Source organism: Hemicordylus capensis, chromosome 17 (assembly GCF_027244095.1).
Source record: "Hemicordylus capensis ecotype Gifberg chromosome 17, rHemCap1.1.pri, whole genome shotgun sequence".
Taxonomy (NCBI): domain Eukaryota; kingdom Metazoa; phylum Chordata; class Lepidosauria; order Squamata; family Cordylidae; genus Hemicordylus; species Hemicordylus capensis.
This window is the reverse complement of record NC_069673.1, coordinates 16,428,141-16,452,083: the sequence shown is the minus strand read 5'-3', so window position 1 is coordinate 16,452,083 and position 23,943 is coordinate 16,428,141. Positions and strand designations below refer to the sequence as shown.

Sequence of the window (23,943 nt, the reverse complement as noted above, 5' to 3'; positions counted from 1 at the left end):
TCTGAAAGCACGGAAGGGGAGCCTTGCCCCCCCCCCGCCGCCTACCTTTTTGGCTGCAGGCTGGCGGACTCCTGCAAGAAGGACTCCCTGGGCCGGCTTCTGGCGCCCTCTAGTGCCCCAGCCGGAAGGCAGCACACAAATGGTGTGGCAACAGGTCCTCCACAGGCTCCTGCTTGGCGCCACAACAGGCGCAGGAGGGACAGCAGCAGGAGGCCTCGAGTTGCTCAGAGCTGCAATGCCAGTCCGCCAGGCTCTGCCAGGCTCTCCATGGACTTCTCGGGACCTCCAGCTCCTGCCAGAGAGGGAGCGCGGGAGGCATGCTGGGCCCTCGTGCTCCCCTGCCCCTGGGCTCCCCAGGATGCTTGCAACAGCAAGGCAGGAGCGCCTGTGGAAAAGCAGCCCGGCAGCCTTGTCCTCCCCTGCAGGAGCTGCCAGCAGCCACCCAGGCCACCTACCGCCTGCCTCCGTCCGACACCGCCGCATCCTCAAACACTGGACTGCTGCCGGCAAGAAGGTGCTGGAGGGAGCCACGGCTGTACCAGGTGTTGGTGATGGTGATCCGGTGCAGGCCTGGATGGAGACAAGCACAGGCAGCTCTGGATGGGGAGGCCGGCAGGGCGAGCAGCCCGGGTTGGTGGGGTGTGTGTGTGTGTGTGTGTGTGTGTGCGCGCGCTGCCTGCCCACCCCCAGCGCCCTCTCAGCAGCTGCCTCCCCATCAGCTTCCAGCGTGGCTCCGGCTCCCTTGCCAAGCCAAGCCAAGGCGAGACAGGACAGAGGAGGAAACCGGGCTCCCCCAAGGGCCGTGGCCTTCCCTGGTGGGGCAACTCAGGCTGAGGGGAGCTGGAAGGCGGGCCAGAAGCGGGACGGGGCCCTCCCCACCTCTTGCTCTCAGCCCCTGCATCTCTTCCGCCGGAACCTCAATCCAGTCAGGCTGCTCTCTTGGCTGGCCCCGCGTCACGTAGGCCGTGCTGCTGGCCGCCAGGGTGCTGAGCGTCACCTGCCGCACTTCCACTCCTGGAGCGCAGAAGCAGCAGAGGAAATAACGGCTCACCACCAGAAAGTGACCAGGCAGCCCTCACCCTCCCGCCCCCAGGACCGGGCAGCTGAAAGCCCAGAAGAGCAAGGCCCTCCCTCCAAGCCCCGGAGGAAGCGAGCTCCACTGGCAGGGTGGAGGGAAGGGTCCCGTCGGGTGAGATTCGAGGTGCGCTCAGCCCGGAGGAACTGCATGGACATTTCGACCCAGGAGTGGGGAAGCCTGAATGCACTGGAGCGTCTCCCCTCTTTCTAAGAAAGAGAACGCCCGTCCTTGACCTATGCTGAGTCTGACTGGACACTCCGTGCAAGTCTCCAGACCGTTCCAACCAGCACGGTTCTTTCAACACACGGGCAATGAAGTTCTCAGCTGAGCCAGCCCATCACTTAGCGCCTGGCGCCCTCCCGTGGCGGCTGTGTGAAACACCGCCGTGCCCAGCGGCAGCGGCTGATGCGCTCATCTGATGCTCTGGCCCAGCTGCCTCTTCCTCCGGTGGCCAGTGGTCCCCCCAACCCATCCCGTCAGGCCTCCCTCACCCAGCCAAACCAGGGGGGCTCCTTGCCTGCCTCAGCCTGGGCTCTCAGGCAGGCAGCACACGCCCCCAGAGGAGGCTCAGCCCTCCAGGAGAGGGACCTGGGCCGCCTGCGCCCTGCCCCGACTCACCCACGTTCTTGCTCCGGATGGAGACGGTGGGCCTCTCAGTGCTCAGCAGCCGCTGGAGGCTGGAAGCCATCCTGTCCACGCTTCCCACCATCGCCATGGGCCCACCGATGATCTGGGGAGGGGGGGGGACAGGGGCAGCTGGAGGTGTTCCAAGCAGCAGCCCAACGCCTGCAGCTGCCCCTCTGGATCTCTGCCCAGCTCCCCCCGGCCCCTTCCTCCCGGGGCCAGCAGCACAGCCCGGCCGCCCTCGGAGGGAGCTCCTGGTCTGGACCTCACTCTGCTGCTGAGCACCCCCAGAGTGAGGAGGAGCCGCACGATCTGCCTTGCTTGGCCCCGCTCCCCACCCCCCGCCAGCCACGTTGGGGGCCTCGGCACCCCGCTGGTCTCGGTGGGCTGGGCTGGCCCTCGGCCTCTGCAGTGGGGGTCCCCGCTCCCCAAGCCCGTTTTGCTTGCTGCCTGCTCCGCCTGAGGCACAGGGCGGCTGGTCTTACCGGCCCAATCTCCGACCACTGCTGGGCGTTCTGCTCCTCCAGAAGCATCCCCGCAATTCCAACGTAGCGCCGGCCCCACTGCTCCAGCACCGGCAGTTGCTCCGGCTGCTCTGCCTCCTCCACGCCCGAGACCCTCCGCAGCAGCTGGAGCACACCCAGGAGTGCCCCTGCGTCCAGAGGGGGCGGCTCCACCTCCCGCAGGACCCTCTCCACGGCCCCCAGGAGCTCAGCAGCTGCCGAAAGAGTCAGGCCTTGAGCCTCCTCCTGGGCCTGGAAGACGCTCTCGGGAATCTGCAGCAGGAAAGAGCGGGCCCAGGGCTAGGGGGCGAGAGAAGCCCTGGCAGGCCCTGCTGACCAAGCATATCTGCACCCCCCCTCCCACTTGTTCTGTGTACGTTTTGTGCTTCCCAAATCCAGAATTGGGAACTCTGGGCTGGCAGCCGAACCCAAGACGAAGAAGGCCAAGAGATTAGGGGAGTGGCTGGAGCAGCCCTCACCGAGCCAGGGGGAAGAGGAGAACTGGGGGTGGGAGGACAGGAAGCTGGGGGGGGGGAGGGAGACTGCCACCCCCCGCCCAATGGGGCTCCTGGCAGCTCTGCCCAGGCCGAGGGCTAGAAACTGGCCACGGTGTCCCAGTGAAAACCAAGGAGCCTGCAAGACTAATCTGCAGAAGTGTGGTTTTATCTCTCGATCCGCCTGAGCATTCCTCTCCGGCCTGGCCAGTTCCCCAAGGAAGTGCCTGGAGATCCTGCCGGCAGCATTCAAGGAGACCACTCACCCACCCCGCCGGAGGGAAGGGACCCGGGGGCCCTTTCAGCCCTTCTGGCCCCACAGCCCAGACGTGCATCAGTCCACAATGGTCTTCCGCCTCCCCAACAGGCCGAGAGGGACACGGAGCAGGCCTCCTGCTTCCGAAGCAAGCCCCAGGATGGTGGCGTGGCTTTGCCAGTTCTGGGGTGCCGGAATCTGCACATGCAAGATAAGGCTTTGATCTGCTGCTCTGACCTGCAGCGACGGGCCCAACATGCTTTTGGCACAACTGAGGGCCTTCTTTCTCACACGGGCTACAGCCAAGGCGGGGGATGTGAAGGGCAGTATTCCCTCTCCCAGGGATTCCCAGCTGCTGTTGACTACAACTCCCAGAATCCCCAAGCAAAGGCCACTGCAGCTGTGGGTTCTGGGAGCTGTAGTCCACAACATCTGGGAATCCCCGTTAGAGGGAATATTGCCGGCAGGTAGGCAGACGGCAACGCAGACTTGTAGGGAGAAGGACTCTGCCCGACCTTAGCTGGAGGCTCCCAGGAACTAGAGGGGTAACCCATACTCACCACCGTAGCGTTTGCCCGTGCGTTCACCCGAGCTATGAGTGGCGGGACGGCGTCTGACTGGGTTTTCTTCAGAAGGAAATAGAGATCTGAGGAGGAGACACAAGAGCAAGTGGTTATGTTTCCTCAGGGCTGAATTCCTTGCCGGCCTGAGGATGTCAAGGGCACTTTCCAGATTACACACTACCAAAGTGTCACTATGGATGTGCTAAGGGTGCTTCCATACTTCCTGTGTTGTGACACCGCAGTCCCTGTGTTGACAGCAAGGTGTCTTTCACACTTCCCATGCCTTCTTTCAGATTTTATCTTTGCCTCATAGTGCATCGCAAAAAAGCAGTGTATTTTTGTTTGCGCAAGCTACAAAAAACTGCTCCCCCTGCTGGGTGCTTTCCAGATTAGACCCTGCAACTAACCCTAACCGAAGTGTGCTTCCGCACTTCCTGTGTTGTGGCACCGCAGTCCCTACATGGACCGCAGGGTGCTGTTCACATTTCCGATGCCTTGTTTCAGATTTAATTGCTGCCACTTAGTGCTATAACGTCCATATTTAATCGCTACACCTTAATATATTTAACGTATATATTTAATCGCTCCCACTTATTGCTATAATTGCTATAATTGCCTGTGGCTTCCAGCGGCATCTGGTGGGCCACTGTGCGAAACAGGATGCTGGACTAGATGAGCCTCCTTGGGCTGGATCCAGCAGGGCTCTTCTGATGTTCTTAACGTTGTATGTCCAGCGTAAAAAGGTTGCTGTATTTTCCGGCTGTGAGTTTTCGCAAGAATGCTCCCCCTGCTGGGCGCTTCGCTATTTACGTTTTGAATGCCATTTGCCCGAACCGAAGCATTTTGCTGCTGTTGAGCGGGCCCTGGTGGCTTTGTGCGCCAATTGGCCGGACCCCTCTTAGTTACGTTTTCAATACGATCCTGCCAAGCCAAAGCATTTTACTGCTGTTGTCGCATATAATCTGGAAAGCACCAAGGAGGCCCCCCACCCAGGGCTGAGCAAGGAGGACACGGGCGGCCACGGCCAATTGGCACGGCCCTTCTCGATGCAGCAGGAAGTGAAGCAAAGCCCTCTGGGTTATGCTTTGCCCAGGCAAACCCGCCACTCCAACACACATGAAGAAAAGAGCCCAGAGACCAACTGAACTTGCCCCAAGGTTGCAGGTGCTGACCCAAATCCACTGCTTGCCTCTCTGAACCCTTTTGGGGCTCCCTACCGTGCCCACTCCATGGGGCCCTAGGAGAAGATATTAACTTTGCTATCATACGCTACGTGGAGGTCACTGACACAAAGAAAGGGTAAAAATCTCATGGGAAATAGAGAGATCCTTCTCCAGAATGCCTCCACATATTAATTGTAAGCTCCTCTGGACACTTTTCCTCTGAAAGGCGGTATATACAGGTTTGCAAGAAATAGATAGTGGCCAGTCTGAGCTGCCGTACCTTTTCTGTAGTGGCAGGCGAAGGGCGAGGCCTGCAGGCACGAGGCGTAAGTGAGGCCTCCTCCGGGGGCAACCCTCAAGACACGACATTCTTCCACGGGCCCTGGGGGAACACACAGACACACCCGCCAGGGGCGCTTGCCCAGGAAAGCCAACGCCACGTGTGGGCTGCTTCCACTCTCCGCCCCAAGTGCGAGAGCTGCAGAGCACAGCTGCAGGGCTACCGAGAGGTCTCAGGCGCCTCCCAGAGGCAGGACCCTCCTCCCTGCCACAGAGCAGCAGCACGGGCAAGCCGGACCCCACCAGCGGAAGAGAGGCTTGTGCACCCTCGGGGCAGACCAGCGCTGGGCCGCTCACAGAGCCGCGGCCAGGGGCGTCTTACCTGGGCAGGTGAGCTGCACCGTGGCCTGCTGGACGCTGGCTTCTACGTCCAGGATGTCGGTGCTCCAGCCAAAGACCAGCCCCTCCTCCACGGAGAGGCAGGAGCGCACCTTCTCCAGCTGCTCCCTGCTGAGGACCCGCCGCCAGACCTGCAGGCCCGTGATGTTCCCGCTGAAGGACTCCTTCTCCTTGAAGGCGCCCCCCAGGGCATCCTGGTCCTGCCCGATGATGAAGGTGCCCTGGCTGGCGAGGGCCTGCCAGGCTGAGAGCCCCGTGGCGGCAGCCCTCTCCTTCCCGTCGGCGTGGATGGCCCAGCTCCCGTTGCGCTGCCGCCAGGTGAGGCAGACGTGGTGCCACTGCCCGTCGCTGCGGAAGACCGGCAGGTAGGGAGAGTGGTGCCCGTGGAGGAGCAGGGCCAAGCGGACCAAGCCCTCCTCGTCCACAAAGCCGCGCAGCTGGAACTCGTTGATGAAGGCCGGGACCGCGTAGGAGAAGACGGTGGAGATCTCCACGGCCCCGGGGTCCCACTGGATGTGGGCGCAGGCGCTCACGGCCGGCATCGCCGGGAAGTCGGCCAGGACCCGCACAAACTTGGTGTCCGTTTTGTTCCTGAACACCAGGACCGGCACCGAGTGGGTTCCTGCAGCGAAGCCAAAGGCAGAGCATGGAGAAGAAGGTGGAGAAGAAAGTGGCGGGAGGAGCGGTGTGCAAGTCCACGCAGGAAGCAGGGAAAGGGGCCACCTTTGGAGGGACTGCAGCATGCCTCCCAGGGGCTGGTACCAGCCTCAGGCCAGCCACGGGGCCGGCTTCCAGAGCCTCCCTGCTGCTCCCAAGCAAGCGGCCCCCCTCCGGACCCACCCGGGATCAAGGGGCCTGAAGGGGCCACCCCTGTGAGCCAACGGGACCCTCCCAGGCAACACGCAAGCGAGACCGCCCCCTCCCGTCACTGCCCCCGCCACCAGCAGCAGCCTCAATGCCCTGCATGTGCTGCCCTCTCCTTACGCCTCTGTGGGGGCTTCTGCAGGAAGGTCTCCCCGCCCTTGAGCCAGATGGTGCCTCGGGGGTGGTGGGCCTGCAGCCGGCTCCCGAGAGAGGCCAGCTCACCCTCCCAGGTCTCGGCGGGCAGCTGAGCAAAGCGCTGCTGGCAATACCCATCTGCGTGCCACCAGTCCAGAGGGGCAGCCACGTATTCATACACGTCGCCTGGCATCTCAATGATCAGGGGGGCGCCACTGGACCCTGCAGGAGAAAGCCAGGGCGGCGGGGGGTGGGGTGGGGGGGCAGAAGCGGAAGGAGCTGCTGAAGCATCCGGAGCAGGCAACGGGGGGCTCCCCCTCAGCTGAGACACAAGGCAGCCAGCGGGAGGTGGTGGTGAGAGCACTGGACCCGGAAACCAGGGAGGCCGGAGGGCAGAGCCCCATTCACCACGGGCGGCTCTGGGCCAGTCCCTTCTCTCTCTCTCTCTCTCTCTCGCGGCCTAATCTCCCTCGCTGGGTGGCTGTGAGGAGAAACCCCACCATGTCCTCCTCTGGGCTTCTTGGAGGGAGAGCGGGATAGAAATGTCAGGACAAAACCAAGGCCCCAAAGCACACAGCGATGCACTCACCTTGGGAAGTGCGGTTCTCAGCAGGTACAGTAAAGCCCGGGCTGCTTCCGGAGGGAATGCCCACCTGCGGAAGAAAGTGAAAGAAGAAAGAAAGTTGAGAACAGCATCTCTTACTTGGGCTGGGAAGGCTCAGGGCTAAAGGGGGCACACAGCCACCGCCCCCCCCTCCAGAAAGACCACGTCCCAGAGATCCACGGGAGCTGCCAGCAGAACAGAAGAGCCCCGTTTGAGGACTGGCTCTTCCCGGGGGAGCGTCCAGCAACTCCAGGCCATCAGAGGCACCCCGGAGGAGGTTTACCAGGAGACTGCTCAGGAGCAAGCAGCTGCCCATCCAGCGTCTGCAGACCATGCCGATTCTTCGCTTGCCCACCTCCATTCTCTGTGCAAAAGAGAAACGGGGCAATGACGGAGTTAATCTGGAGTGATCATGGGGGCGGGATGAGTCCTTGGCAAGGCAGGCAGGGCTTCCCATGCCCAGTTTTGCCTGCCTGCCTGCCCCCCCCCCCAGCAGCAGTCCCAGCCATCCTCTGGGGTCCTCTTGAAGCAGACGGTCCCCTCCTGCAGATCTGTTTCTTGCCTAGAGGACTCACGTCTGGTGGCTCAGGGCGGTGGTGGGGGGAGGCAGGGCTTCTGCGCTGACTTCTGCAGTGCTCCGAGGCACAGCAGGTCTTCAGGGCCAGTTTGAACCCCCACCACCTCCGCCAGAGCGCAGGACTGCGGGCTCAGGCCGGCAGCACTGAGTGAGGAGGGATGGGGCCCCCAAGCCCACCCCTGCTGCTGCTTCCACACATGGAGCTCCTTCCCCCCACCTGCTACAGGGCCAGGAGGTGAGTGAGTGAGCGAGCCCTACCGCCGCCTCCTCCTCCTCCTCCCTGCCTCGCCTTAGCCAGACTTACCAGCCCGTGGGGAGGGGCAGGGACAGCCACCGCCCTGGGCCCCTCATGCCCCACTCCAGCTAGTGGTGGTGGCCCCTGCAGGCAGCAGCAGCAGCAGAGCCGAGCAGGAGCAGCAGCAGCGAGGGAGAGAGCGTCAGTGGCAGCCGCGGCACAATGCCTCTCTCTGGGCCAGGGCCAGGCCAGGGAAGGGGGCGCCAGGCGGGGTGACTCACCCCAGCAGCAGGACCCTCCCTCCGCTGGAGGGGAGGAGGGAGGAGCAGAGAGACGCCCCCGCTGTTGCTGCTGCTGCTGCTGCCGCTGCTGCCCAGGCCCTGGAGGGGAGGCAGGTGTCCATCCTGCCTGCCCTGCTCCAACAGGGCCTCCCGGAGGTTTCTCCAGCCATGCCAGAGAACTCCGCCCAAGACTTGCCAGCCAGCCCCCCTGAGAGAGGCAAAAGCAGAGTGAAGGGCTTTCCCCCACTCCGCACAGGGCTGGGCTGGGGGGCGGATTCGGAAGGGGCTGCTCCTCCTGCTCCTCCAGCCCTTGGGGTGGGCCAAGGCAGCTGCTTCATCCCTCCAAGGGGGAAGGTGGTCCTGAAACCCAAGATGAGGATGAGGATGTCTGCTTTGCAGCCTTTCCCTCCCCGGCAGCTGTACGGGGAGGGAGACGAGACAGGGGCGGGTCTGGGCCCAAGCTCGAGTTGTGTGTGTGAGGGGAGGAGGAAAGCGGGAGGGGGGCAGGGAGCCATGGCTGCAGAGAGCAAGGAGGGCGAGGGGTCTTCTGCCTCTGCGCCTGCCATCCTCCTTGAATCCAGAGCGGGAGCACCAGCCGGCCAGCAGGGGAGGCCTCCCTGGCTCTCCAGCTCCGGGCAGGGTGCAGGCCAAGCCCCAGGCGAATGAGGGTCGGGGTCATGCCGCCCCCTTTCTCTGCTCCAGAGCAGCCTGGCACCAGCCTCCCCAGGGGCTTTGCTGGCTGCTTTCCAAGTAAAGCCCCCTAAGCTTCATTACACCCAGAACGAAAGACAAAGGAGGATGGATCCCTGTCCCCATGGGGCTCCCCATCTAAGCACTTGCTGGCTAAATGCCGCCTTCTCCACACAGCGCCGCAGGGGGCTCCGATGGTCTGGAAAGGGGCTCAGACCAGTTCCTGGGAGGCAAGGCCGCCAACAGCCACAGGCCCAGAGGAGGGGGGGCCGGAGGCCTCTGGAGAGCAGCGGCAGGGGAGCCACGCAGCAGGGCGGGGGGCATGCCGCCTTCTCCTCCTGCTCTGGGGGCTGCCCAGAGGCCTCTGGTGGGGGGCCACTGTGGGGAACAGGAGGCCGGGCTAGATGGGCCGGATCCACTCTCACGCGCACCAGTGAACACGGAAGACACAGGTTGGGTGCCCCGGGAGGGTGAGAGGCTTCATGCTTCCGAAACTCAAATGGGGAAGAGCCAAAAGGGTGGCCGTGTGGATGACGTGGTGATCCAAGCGAGAGGCTGGATCAACGTTTGCCACACAAGAGAGCTTCCAGAACGGTCCAGGGAGATTCTGTGTCTGTCCTCCTCCTCCTCCTCCTCCTCCTGCTTTCCGACAAAGGCAGCCTGGCCGGGGCCCCAGCCCAGCAGTGCCATGGCCCATTCTTCCCTCCTCCAAGGAGAGCCTCCTGGCTGCTGGGCATTCAGCGCATGCCAGCCCCACCATCCCGCCCCCTCCCCAACCCACAGAGAGGATGCCTGAGCTGCCCCTCCGACTCCTCGTGGGCAACGGCCTTTTGTTGTCCTCCAGCAGCGCCAGCAGCGCCAGGGCCTCCATCCCCAAAGGCGGGTCGCTTCTCGGATCCCAGCTCCTTCTTCCTTCCCCCAAGCGGCCATAAATCTCCCTCCCTCTGTCCGGAGAGAGAAGAAGGGCCCTTTGAGGCCTCTTGAGTCATCCCAGCAGCAGCCGCCGCCGCCTCCGCTGGGCCCTGAATGGCTGGAGGAGGAAGCAGCCCAACTCCTCAGCACGCCCCCCCCCATGTGGGGGCAGGGGAGCAGCAGCCCTGAGCGCCACCACAGGGGCTTCAGCAGCTGAGTGAGGAGGTGGCAGAGAGACGGGCAAGCGGGGCAGAGCAGGGCAGAGCGGCGCTCACCCCTCTGGCTTTGCAGAAGATGGCCGAGGACACGACCCTCTGCTGCTGCGAGCCCCTTCCTTGCACTGCCTCTCTGCAGGCTGCTCCTCTGTCCCCACACACCCCTCTGGTGCCTGCTAACTGGTGTGGTGCTGACCCTTTCTGCCTCTGACAAAGCGGACTGCACTCCGCAGGCGCTTTAAAAGGGAGCCCCCAGAAGATGCTCCGGAAGCTGCCGCTGCAGCCCCCAGTCTTACCTCAGCAAGCAGCTCGGGGGGGGGGCTGGGGTTCCTCTGGCTGTCCAGCAGTGCGGCTGCGCAGTGTGGCGGGAGGGATGGCCGGCCACAAGGTGGGGAAGTGAGAACTCCAAGGGCTTTGTTTCACTCTGACACAGGGGCGCGTTCCAACACTGGCGGGGCACTCTGGCCTTGCGTGCATTTCCTGAAGCCAGTTCGTTTCTGGTGGCACAAAAGAGGACACGTTTGAACGGTCTTCCTTTCTAACACGGAGTCAGACTTTCTGTGGATTCTATGGTAAGCCATGCTCAAAGAGGTTTGGGTAGCAGGCGGACGCATTTCAACCAGTTTGTTTAGATGGTGGGCGATGGAGTGGCCGCCTTGGCTGGTCAGCTGGCCACCTTCCCTAACCCTAACCCTCTGGAGGCTTTCTGAGAAGGCCGCTCCTCCCTGCCTGCCCGTCCTGAAACCCAGCAGCAGAAAGGGCCGGCCATTCAGTCTCACTCACCCACTGCCCGCGGCAGAGAAGGTGAAGATGCCTCTGCTTCTCCCAGAGGAGGCTGGCTTCCGAGCCCCATGACGACCACCAGCCAGCCAGCCAGCCAGGCCCACCCCCAAGGGCTCCGTTTGTCCTCTGGATGCCAGGATCCCGGATGCACACTTGCCTCCTCCACAGCCCCGTGGGGAGCAAGGGGCACAAGCAGCTGGCCTGCATGCAAGCAGACCCCTCAGACTGCGCAACAAAAGCCCAAGCACAGCAAGGCCTGGAATATATTGTGCTGCCCTTTTAGAGCACAAGCACTGCTTGAAAACTAAATTGGGGTGGGGGCAGAAAAAACGAGGGGAAAGGCGGTGGTGGAGTCCTGTGTCAAAGCGCGATCGTCTCCCTTGCAGAACAAACTCAGCCGAGTCCAAACCAGGCAGAGTGCGAGTCCTCCTTCCTGCCCCCCCCAAAGGGAGTGGGGGGGGGATCAAGCCAACATGTCAATGGACACTTTCTAAATCTCAGGGTGGGCATCCATCTCCTGAAGCCAGCTTGGTGGCACACCAGTCAAGAAGCACCAATGAGGGCAGATCCTCCATCCATTGATAACGTGACAGGGAGCATTTGTGCTCCCAGTCTGGTAAGAGAATGTGTCTGGCAACCAGCAGTGCACGTATTACCCGCTGCTGCCTACACAAGGCAGCCTTTGGAAAGCATGGGGACCTGAACCCTCCCGTGTGTGTGCCAGGGAAAGTAAGCCGCTGCCCTGCCCGAGAAAGCAGGGCCAGGCCAAGAAAGGCCGGGCACAGGCCTCTGGGAGCTCACCAGCAGGGTGGCAGGGAAAGAGGCTGCCTCCACCCGGGGCCTCCCCACTGCCCCCCCCCACATCCGCTGCTTCTAGCATGACAATTCCCCCTAGGGAGGGCTTAAGCCAGAGCACCGTGTAATTTGAAAAGCCCCCCCCCCTTCCCAAGGAGTAGCAAAACCCTCTCTGCTAGGTAGACGGGGCAGGAGGAAGCTGCACCCCAAGACAGCCTTGCAGAGACCCTCCCCCATGTCTGGGTTGGGTTGGCAGCAGGCAAGGAGGGCGGAACTTGGGCCCTGCTGCTGCTGCTGCTGCTGGAGAGAGCCAGAAAGCAGCTAATGAGATCAGGAAGGGGCACCATCTTTGCCCCAAGCAACCAGCCAGAGGGTCACGGGGGGGGGGGAAGCAATCCCAGAGCAGCAGCTGCCTGCGCCAGCCAAGGGTCGCCAGCAGCTCCAGGGCCTCCTTCCCGCTACGGCAGGTTTCCCTGGGGTGGCGGCCGATGCTCAGCGACTGGTCCCCACTTCCCAGTGGCGGGGGGGGGGGAGGAGAAGGAGTGGAGGAGCACCGAGAGCGACAGGTTCTCAGCCCTGGGGCCACAAATGGCTTGCTTACCACCACTCCTCAAGCAGGAGGGCAGGAGAGCCCAGCCCGCCCGCCTCCAAGCCGTGCTTCTCAGGGTGGAGGGGAAGCAAGAGCTGGATCAGGCACCTGATGTTCCCTGCAGTAGGCATTGCACTCAGCACCTGCAGCTGCCCTGGGTCCACCCAGCTCAACACCCTCTGCACTGACTGACTGCAGCTCTTTGGGGTCCCAGGCCTGCCAGGGAACCTCCTGCATGCCCAGGAGAGGCTGAGCTAGAGTGCCAGGCAAGACTGGCCGTGTGGCACCACGTGGGGAGGCAGAGGGGTCCTGCGATATGCTCCCTCTGGGAGCCTTTCAGTTACCCCGAGGGGCACAAGCACCCCCTCTTGGGACTGCCTGCCTGCCTGCCTGCCTGCGGCAAACATCCACAGCTGTGCTCTCCAGCACGGGATTCTCTCCACCTTCACCAACGGAGCAGGGCCCTTCAGAGAGTCCACAGCTGTGACAAAGGCTGCCAGCTGGGGCAAGATCACTGAGGCACTTTGGGTGAAAAAACGGGATCTGTGGGAGCTCCTTTGTTTTAGGAGTATTCATGGAGAACTGATAAGCAGAGACATCTTCCATGGGGAAGTTAATGGAGCCGAAAAGCATCGGCTTGGCATCCAGGGCTCCAGCTCTAGTGCTAGGAGAAAGCTCTTGTGGAACGCCAACCAATACAGAGCGCCAATTAGTTACGCGGCAAAGAAAGCCGGTCCTTCTCCGAAGCAGCAGGGGGACAGGCTAGGCCTCTCCTGCTTGCTCCCCGAGCATCCCAGACAGTTCAACTGAGGGACACCCTCCCCCACCTACAAATATATATATATATAGAGAGAGAGAGAGTGTGTGTGTGTGTGTGTTGTGTACGCACACAGACACGCTTCTCCTTCCATTTGCAGCCTGAATTAGGGACAGCTAATGTTCTGTTCTCTTCCGAAGCCTCCTGTGAAGGATTGGCTCGCTCTCTCCCTCTCCCAGCATAGGGTTTTGTAGAGTTTTATTTTTGCACCTAGAAAACAAACCTCGCCAGGGGCTGTTTAACAAGCTCCCATGGACATGCCAGGCTTAATCTCCCCCTTCCAGATCCTTCGCATTGTCTGGCCTGAAAAGCGCAGCGCAGAGGTTCTCCCATTAATTGCCAGTTTTATGTTTTCTCATGACAGGTATATTGTCTGTCGGAACAGGCACCATTGTGTCCTCCTCACTCACGCAGCGGGACAGCAGCTGTTGATGCGGCCCCTGGTCCTCTGGGGCAGGGGAGGGAGGGAGGGAGGGAGGGAGGGAGGGAGCTGCTGGCCAAGCGGGGCAGGTCCGTGGGCGCCATCTTCCCTCCCCAGTCTGAGACCACTCCTAGGGAGTCTTCCAAGGGAAAAGGACCCAGCGGCACTGCTGGGCCCACACTTGACGCTGCTCCTGGCACGGCCGAGGAGGGCCAAATGGAACAGGCTGGCTGTTCAGTCCTCCTGTCCTTCCCCCCAAGCTGGACGCTCTTCCCCGTCACCAAGCCTCTGGGGGAAGAGCCAGTGGCCCTTTTAAGAAATGCCGCTTGCGAGGGAGGGCAAGGAGGCCGCTGCCGCCTCCTCCTGCCACAACAGCGCTTGCCAGGCCGGTGCCAGGACTAGAAGGAACATCTGCCCAGGCCAGGTCCCCCGCCAGGCCCCGGTTCCATGGCAAACGCCTGGGCGGGCAGGCCAGCCGGCCAGCCGGCACAAGCAGTTAGGGACAGGGAGGTCACAGCGCTGGGCCTCAAGCCTGCCCCAAGCGACACTGCGGTGCCGGAGGTGCCGGCTGGCTCAGGACTCTGCTGCTGCACCCCCACCGACAAGGATTCCGTTCCGTGACGGGGCAGAGGCCACAGGGAGGAGGGAGGTCCGAATTAACAGGCCCTGCAGTCGCCCTGACTCCGTCTCCGCCGCGCTCTGCTAGCGCTCCGGAGGCAGGCCGGTGCTGCAGCTGCATTCGGAGGGAAGAAAACACACACCCCAGGCCCGAATAGGGAGGGGAGGCCACCGCAGGACACCCTGGGAGGCAAAGCCTGGCAATGGGGCGGTCTGCATTCTGGGTCCGAGGGAGGATGGCATGTGCCAGACTGGCCTATGGGAGCAGCCTTGCCAAGCGCAGCCTTCGACACGGAGCCCCTCAGTCAGGGCTGCACCGCTTCGGCCCTCCGGCGGGGGCTGGACTCCAGCCTCCATCATCCCCTGCCACCGTGGCATAGCCTCTCCTTGGACTCAAGTCCAGCCGTCTCCCCATTCCCAAGGACTCTCCCTTAAGCTCCATCCCCACCTGCACAAATAATGGGTCCCTAGAGATGAGGTTAGAAAAGAGAAAGTTCCTCAAGCCCCCCAAGCTCCTCACTGCAAGCTGCAAACCGCAGCCGTCCCATCCCTCACAGGCCTACCTCACAGGGTTGCTCTGAGGATACATGCAACCATGGATACTGCCTTGGCCTCCTTGAATACACGTGCAAATAGATCAATGTCAAGATTTGGTGGCCTGCAAATGCAGGGAGCTTTTCTCCCCAAGGCAGGTGTGTGTCCGTGCTGTGCGCGTGGTGGGGATTGGTAACACAAGCTGAAGGAACAGAGCCCCTATCTTCCATCCGCTTAAAACATGAGAACTTCTTCTCTTTGGAGGGCTCTCTGTTGCCCCATCCACATCACTGTCACTTGGCAGCCCTCAAAGAGCAGCGTTCTTTTGCCTTTCTTCTTGCAGAAGAGACCTTTGTGGTTGCCAGCTGGAAGCCTAGGAACTTGGAGGGCCTGACTGAAATCTGGCCAGGGTGGGGGGGATTGTGCTGCCCAGAGTGCTCATCTCTGCCCTATTCTGTGCACCACCAAAGGCCCGATGCTCTTGCCCTAATGCCTGAAAGGACAGCCACTGTTTCCCTGCTCTCCAGAGGCTCCCAAGCTGAAAGGCAGAAGGCCTCTGATCACCTCCTGCTGGTGGGCTTCCCAGAGGCATCTGGCGGGAAGGAGGAGGCTGGAGCAGAGAGGCCTTCTTGGGCCTGACCCAGCAGGATCACAACCTGCTCCTTGGCCCCTCCTAGACTGCATCCTGGTCAAGTAGAGAGCTCAGGTGACAAAAACACATTTGCTTGTCTTTCAGATGCCACAAGACTCCTGCTTTGGCTGCTACAGACCAACACAGGGACCTCTCCGCCATTGCTTGTTGGGAAGAAAGGTGCAAGCTTGGGAGTCCTCTTCCTGAGCTTTGATCCTGAGCTTCCTCTAGCTGGTTTCCCTCCACCCCCCACCCGGGCCCTCAGCTCCTTCTGCTGGCACAGAGGAAGCACAGCACCCATCTCAGAAGCCCATCTCAGGCCTTCTTGGGCCTGATCCAGCAAGGCTGTTCTTATGTAAAAAGCTGCATCAGCAGCCGGAATACGCAACTAGGTTTTCATGCCACTGCGCCCCAAAGTGAGCTTTGGGTTGCCACAGAGCAAATGCCCCCATCACCAGAATCCCACCCTCGACGAGAGGCACAAGAATCCAGCTTACCTCAAAGTGCCGCTTTTGTGCAAAATGCATTGATGCATGACATTCCCATGCAACGTGTACAAACAAGGAAGGGGGGGAGGGGTTTACACCCCCATTCCTGGTGACCGGGAGAGAGGCCACAGCATCATGCCTGGCCCCACACTTTGGGGGCATCCTGCACATCTCCCCAGTCCAGAACAGTGCCCAGTATCTCATAATAAGGAACTGCTGCTGTGAACCCCCAAACAAGCTTTGGGCCCCCGAAAATCACACCCGCACCCAGCCGAGTGGCGGGGCAAGCACCAAGTGCCAGGCCAGATTATTGGAAACAAGCAGCCTTCAAAGAGGCTCCCTGCCAGCCTCAGGGCCCTAGCACGGCCAGCCCCTGCTTGGAGACCACGAAGAGCTCCTGGGTTAGACCACGGAGAGCAGGGGAGGGAAACATCCCATGCATGGGGAAGGAAGAGGCATTGCTTGAGAATCACTCTGTGAGCAGCATCCCCATCCAATGTGCAACAGGTCCATCCAAGGAGCCAGCAGAGCAAGGATCGTAACGCAACATTATCTACTAAGCTGCATAAAACCCATGTTCCCGTCATCAGGAGACTCTGCACAAGAAGAGGAGGCAGAAGTCCACGCAGCCAGAGGGGTCCATCGTAAGCAGGGCTCTGCAAGCCACTCAGCAGCACCAGCAGCTTCACTTACAACTTCAGTCCCAGGACTCTGACCAAGGCAACACAAGTAAATGCCGGTTTATGACACAACTATAAATATTTATATGCTGCTTTTTAACAAAAGTTCTCAACGGAGTTTACATACAAAAACAACTAACTAACTAATAATGCTTTCCTGCCCCCAAGGGGCTCACAGTCTAAACGAGAAGAATGGAAACACCAGCAACGGCCACTGATGCGGTACTGGGGTTGAACAGGGCCGGTTGCTCCCCCCGACCTCCCGCCACTCCTAAATACAAGAGAATCACCACCTCAGCCTGCAAGGCACTGAAGAAGCCACCATATAGCTGCTTCCTTCTGCACGTGGTGCGGGACATGCAGAGTGGGCGGGGGGGGGAGGTGGGGAGAGTCTGATCTCCTCCCAACGGCCCCCCCTCCCCGGTCACTAGCCCGCACTTCCAGGCTCCTCAAGCAGCAGCAGGTGGCGCTGGAGCGGCAGCAAAGAAGGCTCTGGACGTGGGAGAGGCGTGCTTTACCTGCACATCTGCAGGAGAGCCAAGCACATACCTGGGAGGATAGGAAGAGAGGCAGCAGCGCCATTACTAGGAGGTAAAATAATAATTGTAGGACATCTGCTTGGTTGTCAAGGACCAAGAGGGAAATAAAGCCGTTGTCCCTTCTAGCGAAAACCTGCTGTTTCTTTGTCCCCAGACTCCCCACTACCAACTGCTCTGCCGTTTGGATGCCAATCCAGTTCTGACGCCTGTTATAAACCCCAGAGACTAGAGTTTAACTTCATCAAGTGAAGAGATTAAAAAAACAATATAACCAGAACAAAAAAATAACGGTGTTAGAATAAGAGAGCATCTGGCAGCCGCACCGTCTCCTTTTACTATCATATGCCAGCAAGGGGGCTGGAAGGAAGGGCGGTTCTTGCCCCCCCCCCCGCCACCGCCTTCCGCTACCTCCTGGTACAGCTGCTGCGGAGCTATCATCGGTGCCAAGATAAGCAGAGGAAGCAGCCGCCCTGGGCAAGTCAAGGCAGGCGCCTTCCCTCTTGCGCGGGAGGGGAGAGAAGAGGAGAAAGCCAGCCTGCGAGGAGGAGGAGGAGGAGGAGGAGGAGGAAGAGGCTGCGTGTGGCGGCCCCACCCTGTGGCCCTGTGCGACCTGCCACCTTAACTGACCCATATGGCCCTGTGGGGAGAGGTGGGGCGGTCCCCATGGGATGCCAGGGCACCCGCTTCCCGTGCAGGAAGTCCCTCCGGTTCCGGTTCCAAGGATCTCTGGGCAGAGAGCATGGGGCTAGGCGGTGGCCCCAGCCCATAACAGGCAGCTTCAGGAGCCACCTTCACGCGCACGCACACACTCCTTGCTCCGCCCAAAACAGATCAGTGGAGGCACAACCCTTGGCGCTGGCCTCCTTCCTCTGAGGTTAGCACTAGAAGAATGTGGGGTGCTCAGCCTGCCACCCTTGACCCCCACCTGCTAACGTTTTGACAGAGAAGCCCCCGGAAACGAAGGCAAGTGAAGCAGCAGCAAAGTGGCAGGGTGGGGGGTGGTGGCTTCTCTCCCCCCATCCCACTTCAACAGAGCATATGCTGCACTCAGAAAGAGAGTTTCTGTCCAAGTCCCCAATTCCAGCCCACCCCGCTCCAATCCAGCAACTGGAAAAGTCATCATGGCACGTTGCAGGAGAACGAAAACCGGCTGCTGCAGCTGCTGCTGCCATCAAGCAGACAGGGCTGTGGCCTGCTGCGAAGGGTCAGTGCTGGAGGGCTGCTGGTACCAAGGTGCTCTTTGCATCAGGTGCAGGCGCTTGGCTGGAGCCGCCGTAATGAGGCCCACGCAAGCAGAGCTCTCTGCCTTTGGGCCCAGCCACTCGTTTAGAGGACGGCCTGCTGTTCCGACCAAACCACCGGCTGTTCAGCACCGAGGAGGAACAGCGGAGAGGCTCTTGTCCCACCCGCTAACCCTCGCCCTGGATTTCCCTGCCTGTCGTCACAAAGGCCCGGTTGGAAGCCGTTCCCCGCTCCACACAAGCTCCTGCCGCCACTCCCAAATGCAGAGTCCAAAAAGCACAGATCCTGGCTGCAGCGGCTTTCACAAGGCAAGGCGTACATCTCAGGCAAAACTGGCCAGGTTTAATACCTGACTTGGTCCAGATCCTGTTACTTGGTCCAGGCCACTTCTGGCATTTTCTTGTGCTGCACGTATTTTTAAAGCATCCTTTTGTCCCATTCATTCCATAAAGACCTTGACTGTCCAACCATGGAGAACGCCAGCCTGGCTACACCCCGGAGACTAGGGCCGAGGCCTGCCTAGGCTTCTGTAGCTGACAGGGCCAAAGAATGCCTGGCTTGAGTAGTTTGCTGATAGAGCAGGCCTGGACCGATTTTCTTTGGCTCTAGGAGCTGGACCCCAAATCTAGGAGCCAGACAGTGGACACCTGACAAAATGACCAGACTTAGTGATGGACCCTGTAGAGGAGGGTAAACAGGCTACACTTTATCCCCTTTACAAGAAACATTCTTCGAACAGAAACAGGGCGGCCCCCCAAAAAGGCTGTATTTAGAAACCTGCCCTCTGAATATCCAAGTCTAGGTGCCACAGTTAAATTTCTAGGCACCATGGCTCCCTGGCGTCTGGGATGTGTCAAGCCCTGCTACAGAGTAAGCTATTATAAATGCAGCTACTAAGTAAGATACAAAATCGACAAGACAACATGGAGTCACTAGCACTCTGGGGAGGAAGACCACACCAAGGCTGTTCATTGGGTACCTTACAACTGTCACCATGGTCTTCCTGAGCTTTCCACGGGCTGCAACTGATGCCTCTGTCTGAACTGCCCTTGTTCGAGCAGGCGTGTCTGTTGTGCTTTCTTGCTGCTGTTCCTCCAGCATTTCCTAACAAAACAATGGAAGGGGAAGAAGAATTAAGTGCAAGAATCTTGGGAAATTACAGATGCAACATGTTAAACGGACAAGTCCATAAAGCTGCTGACCACCCTGGGTGACCTTATCTGGGCCATGAATAGACAGGATGGCCCCCCTTCTGACTTAGATCTCCCAGAACTCACTTCCTCGTCCTTACTGAGGGCATCTTTGTTCTAAGCGGAGTCCCACGCACGTGTTCGAGAACCGGGAGAGAGGGTGCAGACCCTGCCAAGAACTAAAGAGCCACAATGATATAGCCCGTGCACAGCCTTTGTGATGAAACAATGAATCGAGTAGCACACCAACCATTCTACAGATCCCAATCAATCAATTCCTCCAACAGTTTCCCGCAATCATCTGCCTGGTCACTGCTGGGAATGGGATGCTAAGCGAGGGAGGCCCTTGGGGTGATCCAGCCAGTCTCCTCCTGTGGTGCTTTTAGGAGGGGACCACAGTCCTGAACATTCTCGCTGGAAGTCAAGGCAGGGGACGCCATCCACAGGAGCCAGAACAAAAGGAGTAGGTTGCTTGTAGGGGGGAAGTGCTCACACTAACTGGTCCACAGCAGAATAGAAAGCAAGACTGAAGGAGGCAGCAACAGACGATGGAAGAATTCTGCTGGAGGAGAGCAAGGCGGGTTCCTTCATACCAGCATCCTGTGCTCAACAGTGGCCAGGCAGGCTGGGAGGCCCACAAGCAAGCAGCAAGGCACAACAGCAGCCACAGCCCTGCCCATCACTCCTCTTCATAGGCTCAGAGGAAGGATGCCCTAAGCCGAGTCAGACGCTCGGTCCATCCAGCTCAGGACCGTCTCCTCTGACTTTCAGCTGCTCTCCAGACGCAGCCGAGTCTTCCCCAGCCCTACCGGGAGATGCTGCCAGGGCCTGAACCCAGTGCCAGAAGCTGTCAATCTATTAGAGGCAGCCGACCTGTAATAGAACCCGTCCTCCGTGAATCGCCTCCATTCAAACTCCCATGTCTTTCACCTGGCGGCAGCCCGTTATCAGGTGGGAAACTCCAGCCATAACCCGTGAATTCAGTGCAACACGGCTCTCAAGGTTGGAAAGCAGCCCTCGGCCTTGGGCGCAGGGAGAGGCTTTTCCCCAGGGAGACCAGGCTCACAGCCCACCTAAGGTACAGTGTCCAGGTTCCAGGTTCTCCCAGCCCTCGCATGCCAACTTTGGGCAAGGTAAGGAGCAGCTGACCATGCGGGAGGGAGGGCACACACAAGTGTACAGTAGCAGGGAAGGCGCTGAGGGGTTGAAAGTCTACACAAACTTTCCCCGCAGTTTGCCCAAGACTGGGTCCTGGCCACCGTGCGCCCCCTCAGGAATCTAACATGCCCCTGGCCTTGTAGCACAGACTAATCCTCCCCTCCTTCCCTCGGCTGCCTCTAATAGATTTCTCGGGGAGCCTGCAAATTGTTCCCAACTTTGGCTGCGTACGAGGAGCCAAATCCCTACAGGAGAGGGAGGTCAGCGGGCAGGCGCTCCAGTCCAGCACCTGCCACAGCTCCGGTTCCTGGCGCCCGGCTTGCCAGAGGTCTGATTCAGCCAATTAGAGGCTGGCGCCCGGCTTGCCACATTCCAGCTCAGGGCCATTTGTTTGTAGCCCATCCTCAGGACAAGACTTCAAGTGTGTTCGGCTCAGCAACAACCCTGGGCCCACATGCAAGATTTATACTTGGTTTTCTGCCCGAAGAAGCAACTGTCACTCACGCTAGATCTTTCAAGATTATGCATAACCTGATGAGATGTAGCAGTCAAGGTAGTTTTGCACAGCTTAGACATCTCACTAAGCAGGAGCTGCTGCACACCTGCGCTAGTTACAAACCTCGCCTGGACACTCGGGCAGTGCTGAAGAGATTCTGTCCTCAAGCAGCTAGGCTGGCTGCTGGTTTCCACATTTGGCTTCACCCCAGGAGAATGAGTTAGCGCTGCCCGGCCCCTCCCCACCCCCAAGGCCTGGGACAGGCAGGGTCTTCTCCCATCAGGAGAAGGGCCAGAATCGACTAAGAGGAGCAGAGTTTGTTTCCCTCTTCCAAAGCCTGACCAAATGGTTCTCTTCACTTGCTTTAATTGTCCAGTTATCCTTTGCCAACCACAAGGATTCCATTCCAGGAAAACCCCACGACTGGCAAATTTGCAGTTGGCGAGGTATTACAGACAATTGGAAACAGGGGCTTAGGGGGACTGTGGTTGCAAAAAGAAAGAAAAACATACCCCCTAAAAGCTTAAAATCACCTAGAATCCCTTAAAATCACGAAGAGGAGTGAGCAGACTGAACCTCAAAGGGACTTTTGTACCCCACCCCAATAACTCAAACATATGTTAAATCCCAAGGAGTCAGCAAGGATCACCCAGAAAAATGAGTGAATTGAACCTCTGAATCTCCCCTAATTGTTGGGGGGGGACCCCAAATCACTAAAAAAGCTCACCAACTGCATACTCAGGTCATGGTTGGCAAGACGGGTCACAGTCAAAACCACAGTTGGTAAAATGAGGAATGACTGTACATGGAAAAGGTCTCCATGGAAAAGGTCTCTATGCTCACCCATACTAGAAGACACAGAAAATGGTGTGGTGGGGTGAGGATAGTTTCACCCCAGCTTCACTTTTTCAGGAGATAGTGAGGGCATCCATCAAAATGGTGTGTGGGGGGGTGTTCCCTCAAAAGGGGGATTTTCTTTTCCTGGGAGGAATGGCACATAAGGAGGCCGCTGCTGTGGTCTCCTCGAGTCTCCCTCCCACACTTGGTCCTCCCCTCCTTAAAAGGAGCCCGAATTAGAGAAGCAGGAACGCAATTATCAGGAAGTGGTGATATAGAAATGTTTAATCCAGGCCTACAAATAGGCATGTTATCAACAATTCATGATTACAGCGCTGCCGATATTAATACCGAAGCGCTTATTAACACTGCACTGTGAAGCCTGTGGCCACTCCTGATCTTCAGGTGGTGCAGCTGTCCCTAGAAGTCACCCCCACCCCCTGACCAACACTCACAGCTAGCGGGAACCGACTCCTCTCCATTTGGTATGCACGGCCTCTATATAGCGTGGGGCGCAATTAGTCTGTGTCGGGGTCCTGCGCTCTCTGGATCCCGCGCTCCGAAGCTTGTCTTCACCCTCCACAATCAGTCACTCCTCTAGGGATAGTAATGGGAAAGATTAAACCATGGCCACTACCGGGGCCTATTCCTCCTAGGCTTGCCACCAGTTCCTGCTTCAGAGCTGCCCTTCGCAAAGGAAGACCAGCAGCACCCCTCCAGCGACTAGCAGCTGCCTCCTTCCCACTGAAACAAGCGGCTCCGTCCCCCAAACCTCTGGAGGGTCTCCTCCGCCAGCCCTATCCCTGCTGGGCGCAGTCACTTACGAATGCAGCCCCTCCTTCCTGAGCCGTCAGCAGCCTCCAAAATCCAGCAGAGGGTGGCCTGGATCGCTAGCATGGCCCAGTTAGCTAGCATGGCCCAGTCATCCACTCAGTTAGAGCTACACCCCTGGTGTGCCTATGGATGTGTTAATCACCACTCTGAAGAGGTCCCTCTTGGCTCAGTGGGCAGCAGAACCGGCCAGAGGAAGGGACAAGATCCTGGGGAGGCCATGGAGGAGGAGGAGTGTGCGGTGCATGAGCCAGCTTGGGCCGGAGCTGCTCCAAGTTTGCCACCCGGGCAGGAGGCATCTGGCGGCTTCCCCTGCTGTGCCTGGCGAGGCTTGCCTGGCCATGCGGAGAAGCCACCCAGGCAGCGGAGAGTTCGCCCCCCCACCCTCCTCCTCCTGCGCAAGAGTCCCCTCTCACAGGGACCCCCTCCCGGGTGGTGTGGACTACAACTCCCAGAATCCCCCATTGCAACGGCTTTTGCTTGGGGATTACGGGAGCTGTAGTCCCTCATGCTGGGGGCAGTGGAAGGCAAGAGAAGCAGAGGGCGCTCAGCAGCCAGGAAGGCACCACTGGGAGACCTGCAAGGCCAAGTGGAGGGCCGGTCCTCATCCTGGAGAGAAGCTAAGAGCCGACACCTGTCAGTCAGTCCGTCCACCCCATCTGGGAGGGCATGCCTGTGGCGGGGGGGGGGGGGCACTGCTGGGAGGCCTCGGCCCCTCCAGGCAAGCAAGCAAGCAAGGCCTGCTGCAGGAGGGAAAGTGCTGGGGAACCACCCCCAGCAGGCCCCCCTCGAGATGGTGTGGACTACAACTCCCAGCAGCAGCACCCCCAAGCCAAAGCCCTTGGAGCTGGGGATTCTGGGAGTTGCAGTCCACACCACCGCCTGGGAGGCAGCCCTGCCCGCTGCCCCTCCCCCTCAGTTGGGGCCCCTCCCGGCAGCCTCCCCTCCCCCCTGCTAGCGGGGGCTCCCACCCAGTCGGGGGGGGGACGACTACAACTCCCAGCTTCCCCAGCGGCGGCAAGGGCTGGGGCTGCGGGGGGGGGGGTCCCTTCTCCTTCTTCTTCCTCCTCCATTCCATATCCCGCTCTTCCTCCCAGGAGGAGCCCAGGCAGAGCGGCGGCGTCCTGCATACTTGGGTTTCTCCTCACGACCACCCTGTGAGGGAGGAGAGGCTGAGGGAGAAGGGAGGGGCCCAGAGTCACCCAGCCAGTCTCATGGGGCTGAGGCGGGACTCGAACTCGGCTCTCCCCGGCCCTGGTCCACCACCGCGCCCGCTCTCCCCGAGCTCGCGCCCGCTCTAGCACCGGCACCGGCACCGGCACCCTCCTCCTCCTCCTCCTCCTCCTCCTCAGGGGGCCACTGTGTGTGTGTGTGTGGCGGTGGCGGTGGCGGTGGCGGCGGCGGCGACGGCCCCCCTCAGGT

General features: G+C 60.1%; 1 protein-coding gene across 12 annotated transcripts in view; it reads right to left on the bottom strand.

Moving 5' to 3' along the window:
- ADGRD2 (adhesion G protein-coupled receptor D2) overlaps positions 1–23,900 on the bottom strand; it is a 40,376-nt gene extending 16,476 nt beyond the window's left edge. For 4 of the 12 annotated variants that reach the window (XR_008312757.1, XR_008312758.1, XM_053282129.1 and 1 more), the window contains exons 1-16: positions 22,515–23,900; positions 22,146–22,287; positions 18,989–19,113; positions 10,169–10,369; positions 9,527–9,689; positions 7,246–7,326; positions 6,948–7,011; positions 6,344–6,580; positions 5,343–5,981; positions 4,962–5,063; positions 3,516–3,601; positions 2,188–2,478; positions 1,697–1,808; positions 880–1,014; positions 456–570; positions 46–292 (exon numbers count right to left, since the gene is read on the bottom strand). Coding sequence is in view for 9 of the 12 variants with exons in the window: in XM_053282129.1 (XP_053138104.1) it covers positions 46–292; positions 456–570; positions 880–1,014; positions 1,697–1,808; positions 2,188–2,478; positions 3,516–3,601; positions 4,962–5,063; positions 5,343–5,981; positions 6,344–6,580; positions 6,948–7,011; positions 7,246–7,326; positions 9,527–9,689; positions 10,169–10,369; positions 18,989–19,113; positions 22,146–22,172 (2,625 nt within the window). In the remaining 3 variants the exon portion in view is untranslated. Of the gene's footprint in view, positions 1–45; positions 293–455; positions 571–879; positions 1,015–1,696; positions 1,809–2,187; positions 2,479–3,515; positions 3,602–4,961; positions 5,064–5,342; positions 5,982–6,343; positions 6,581–6,947; positions 7,012–7,245; positions 7,327–9,526; positions 9,690–10,168; positions 10,370–18,988; positions 19,114–22,145; positions 22,288–22,514 lie in introns of those variants that run through there. The other 8 variants (XR_008312756.1, XM_053282134.1, XM_053282131.1 and 5 more) reach the window with 7 other exon arrangements.
- Between the last annotated feature and the right edge of the window lie 43 nt (positions 23,901–23,943).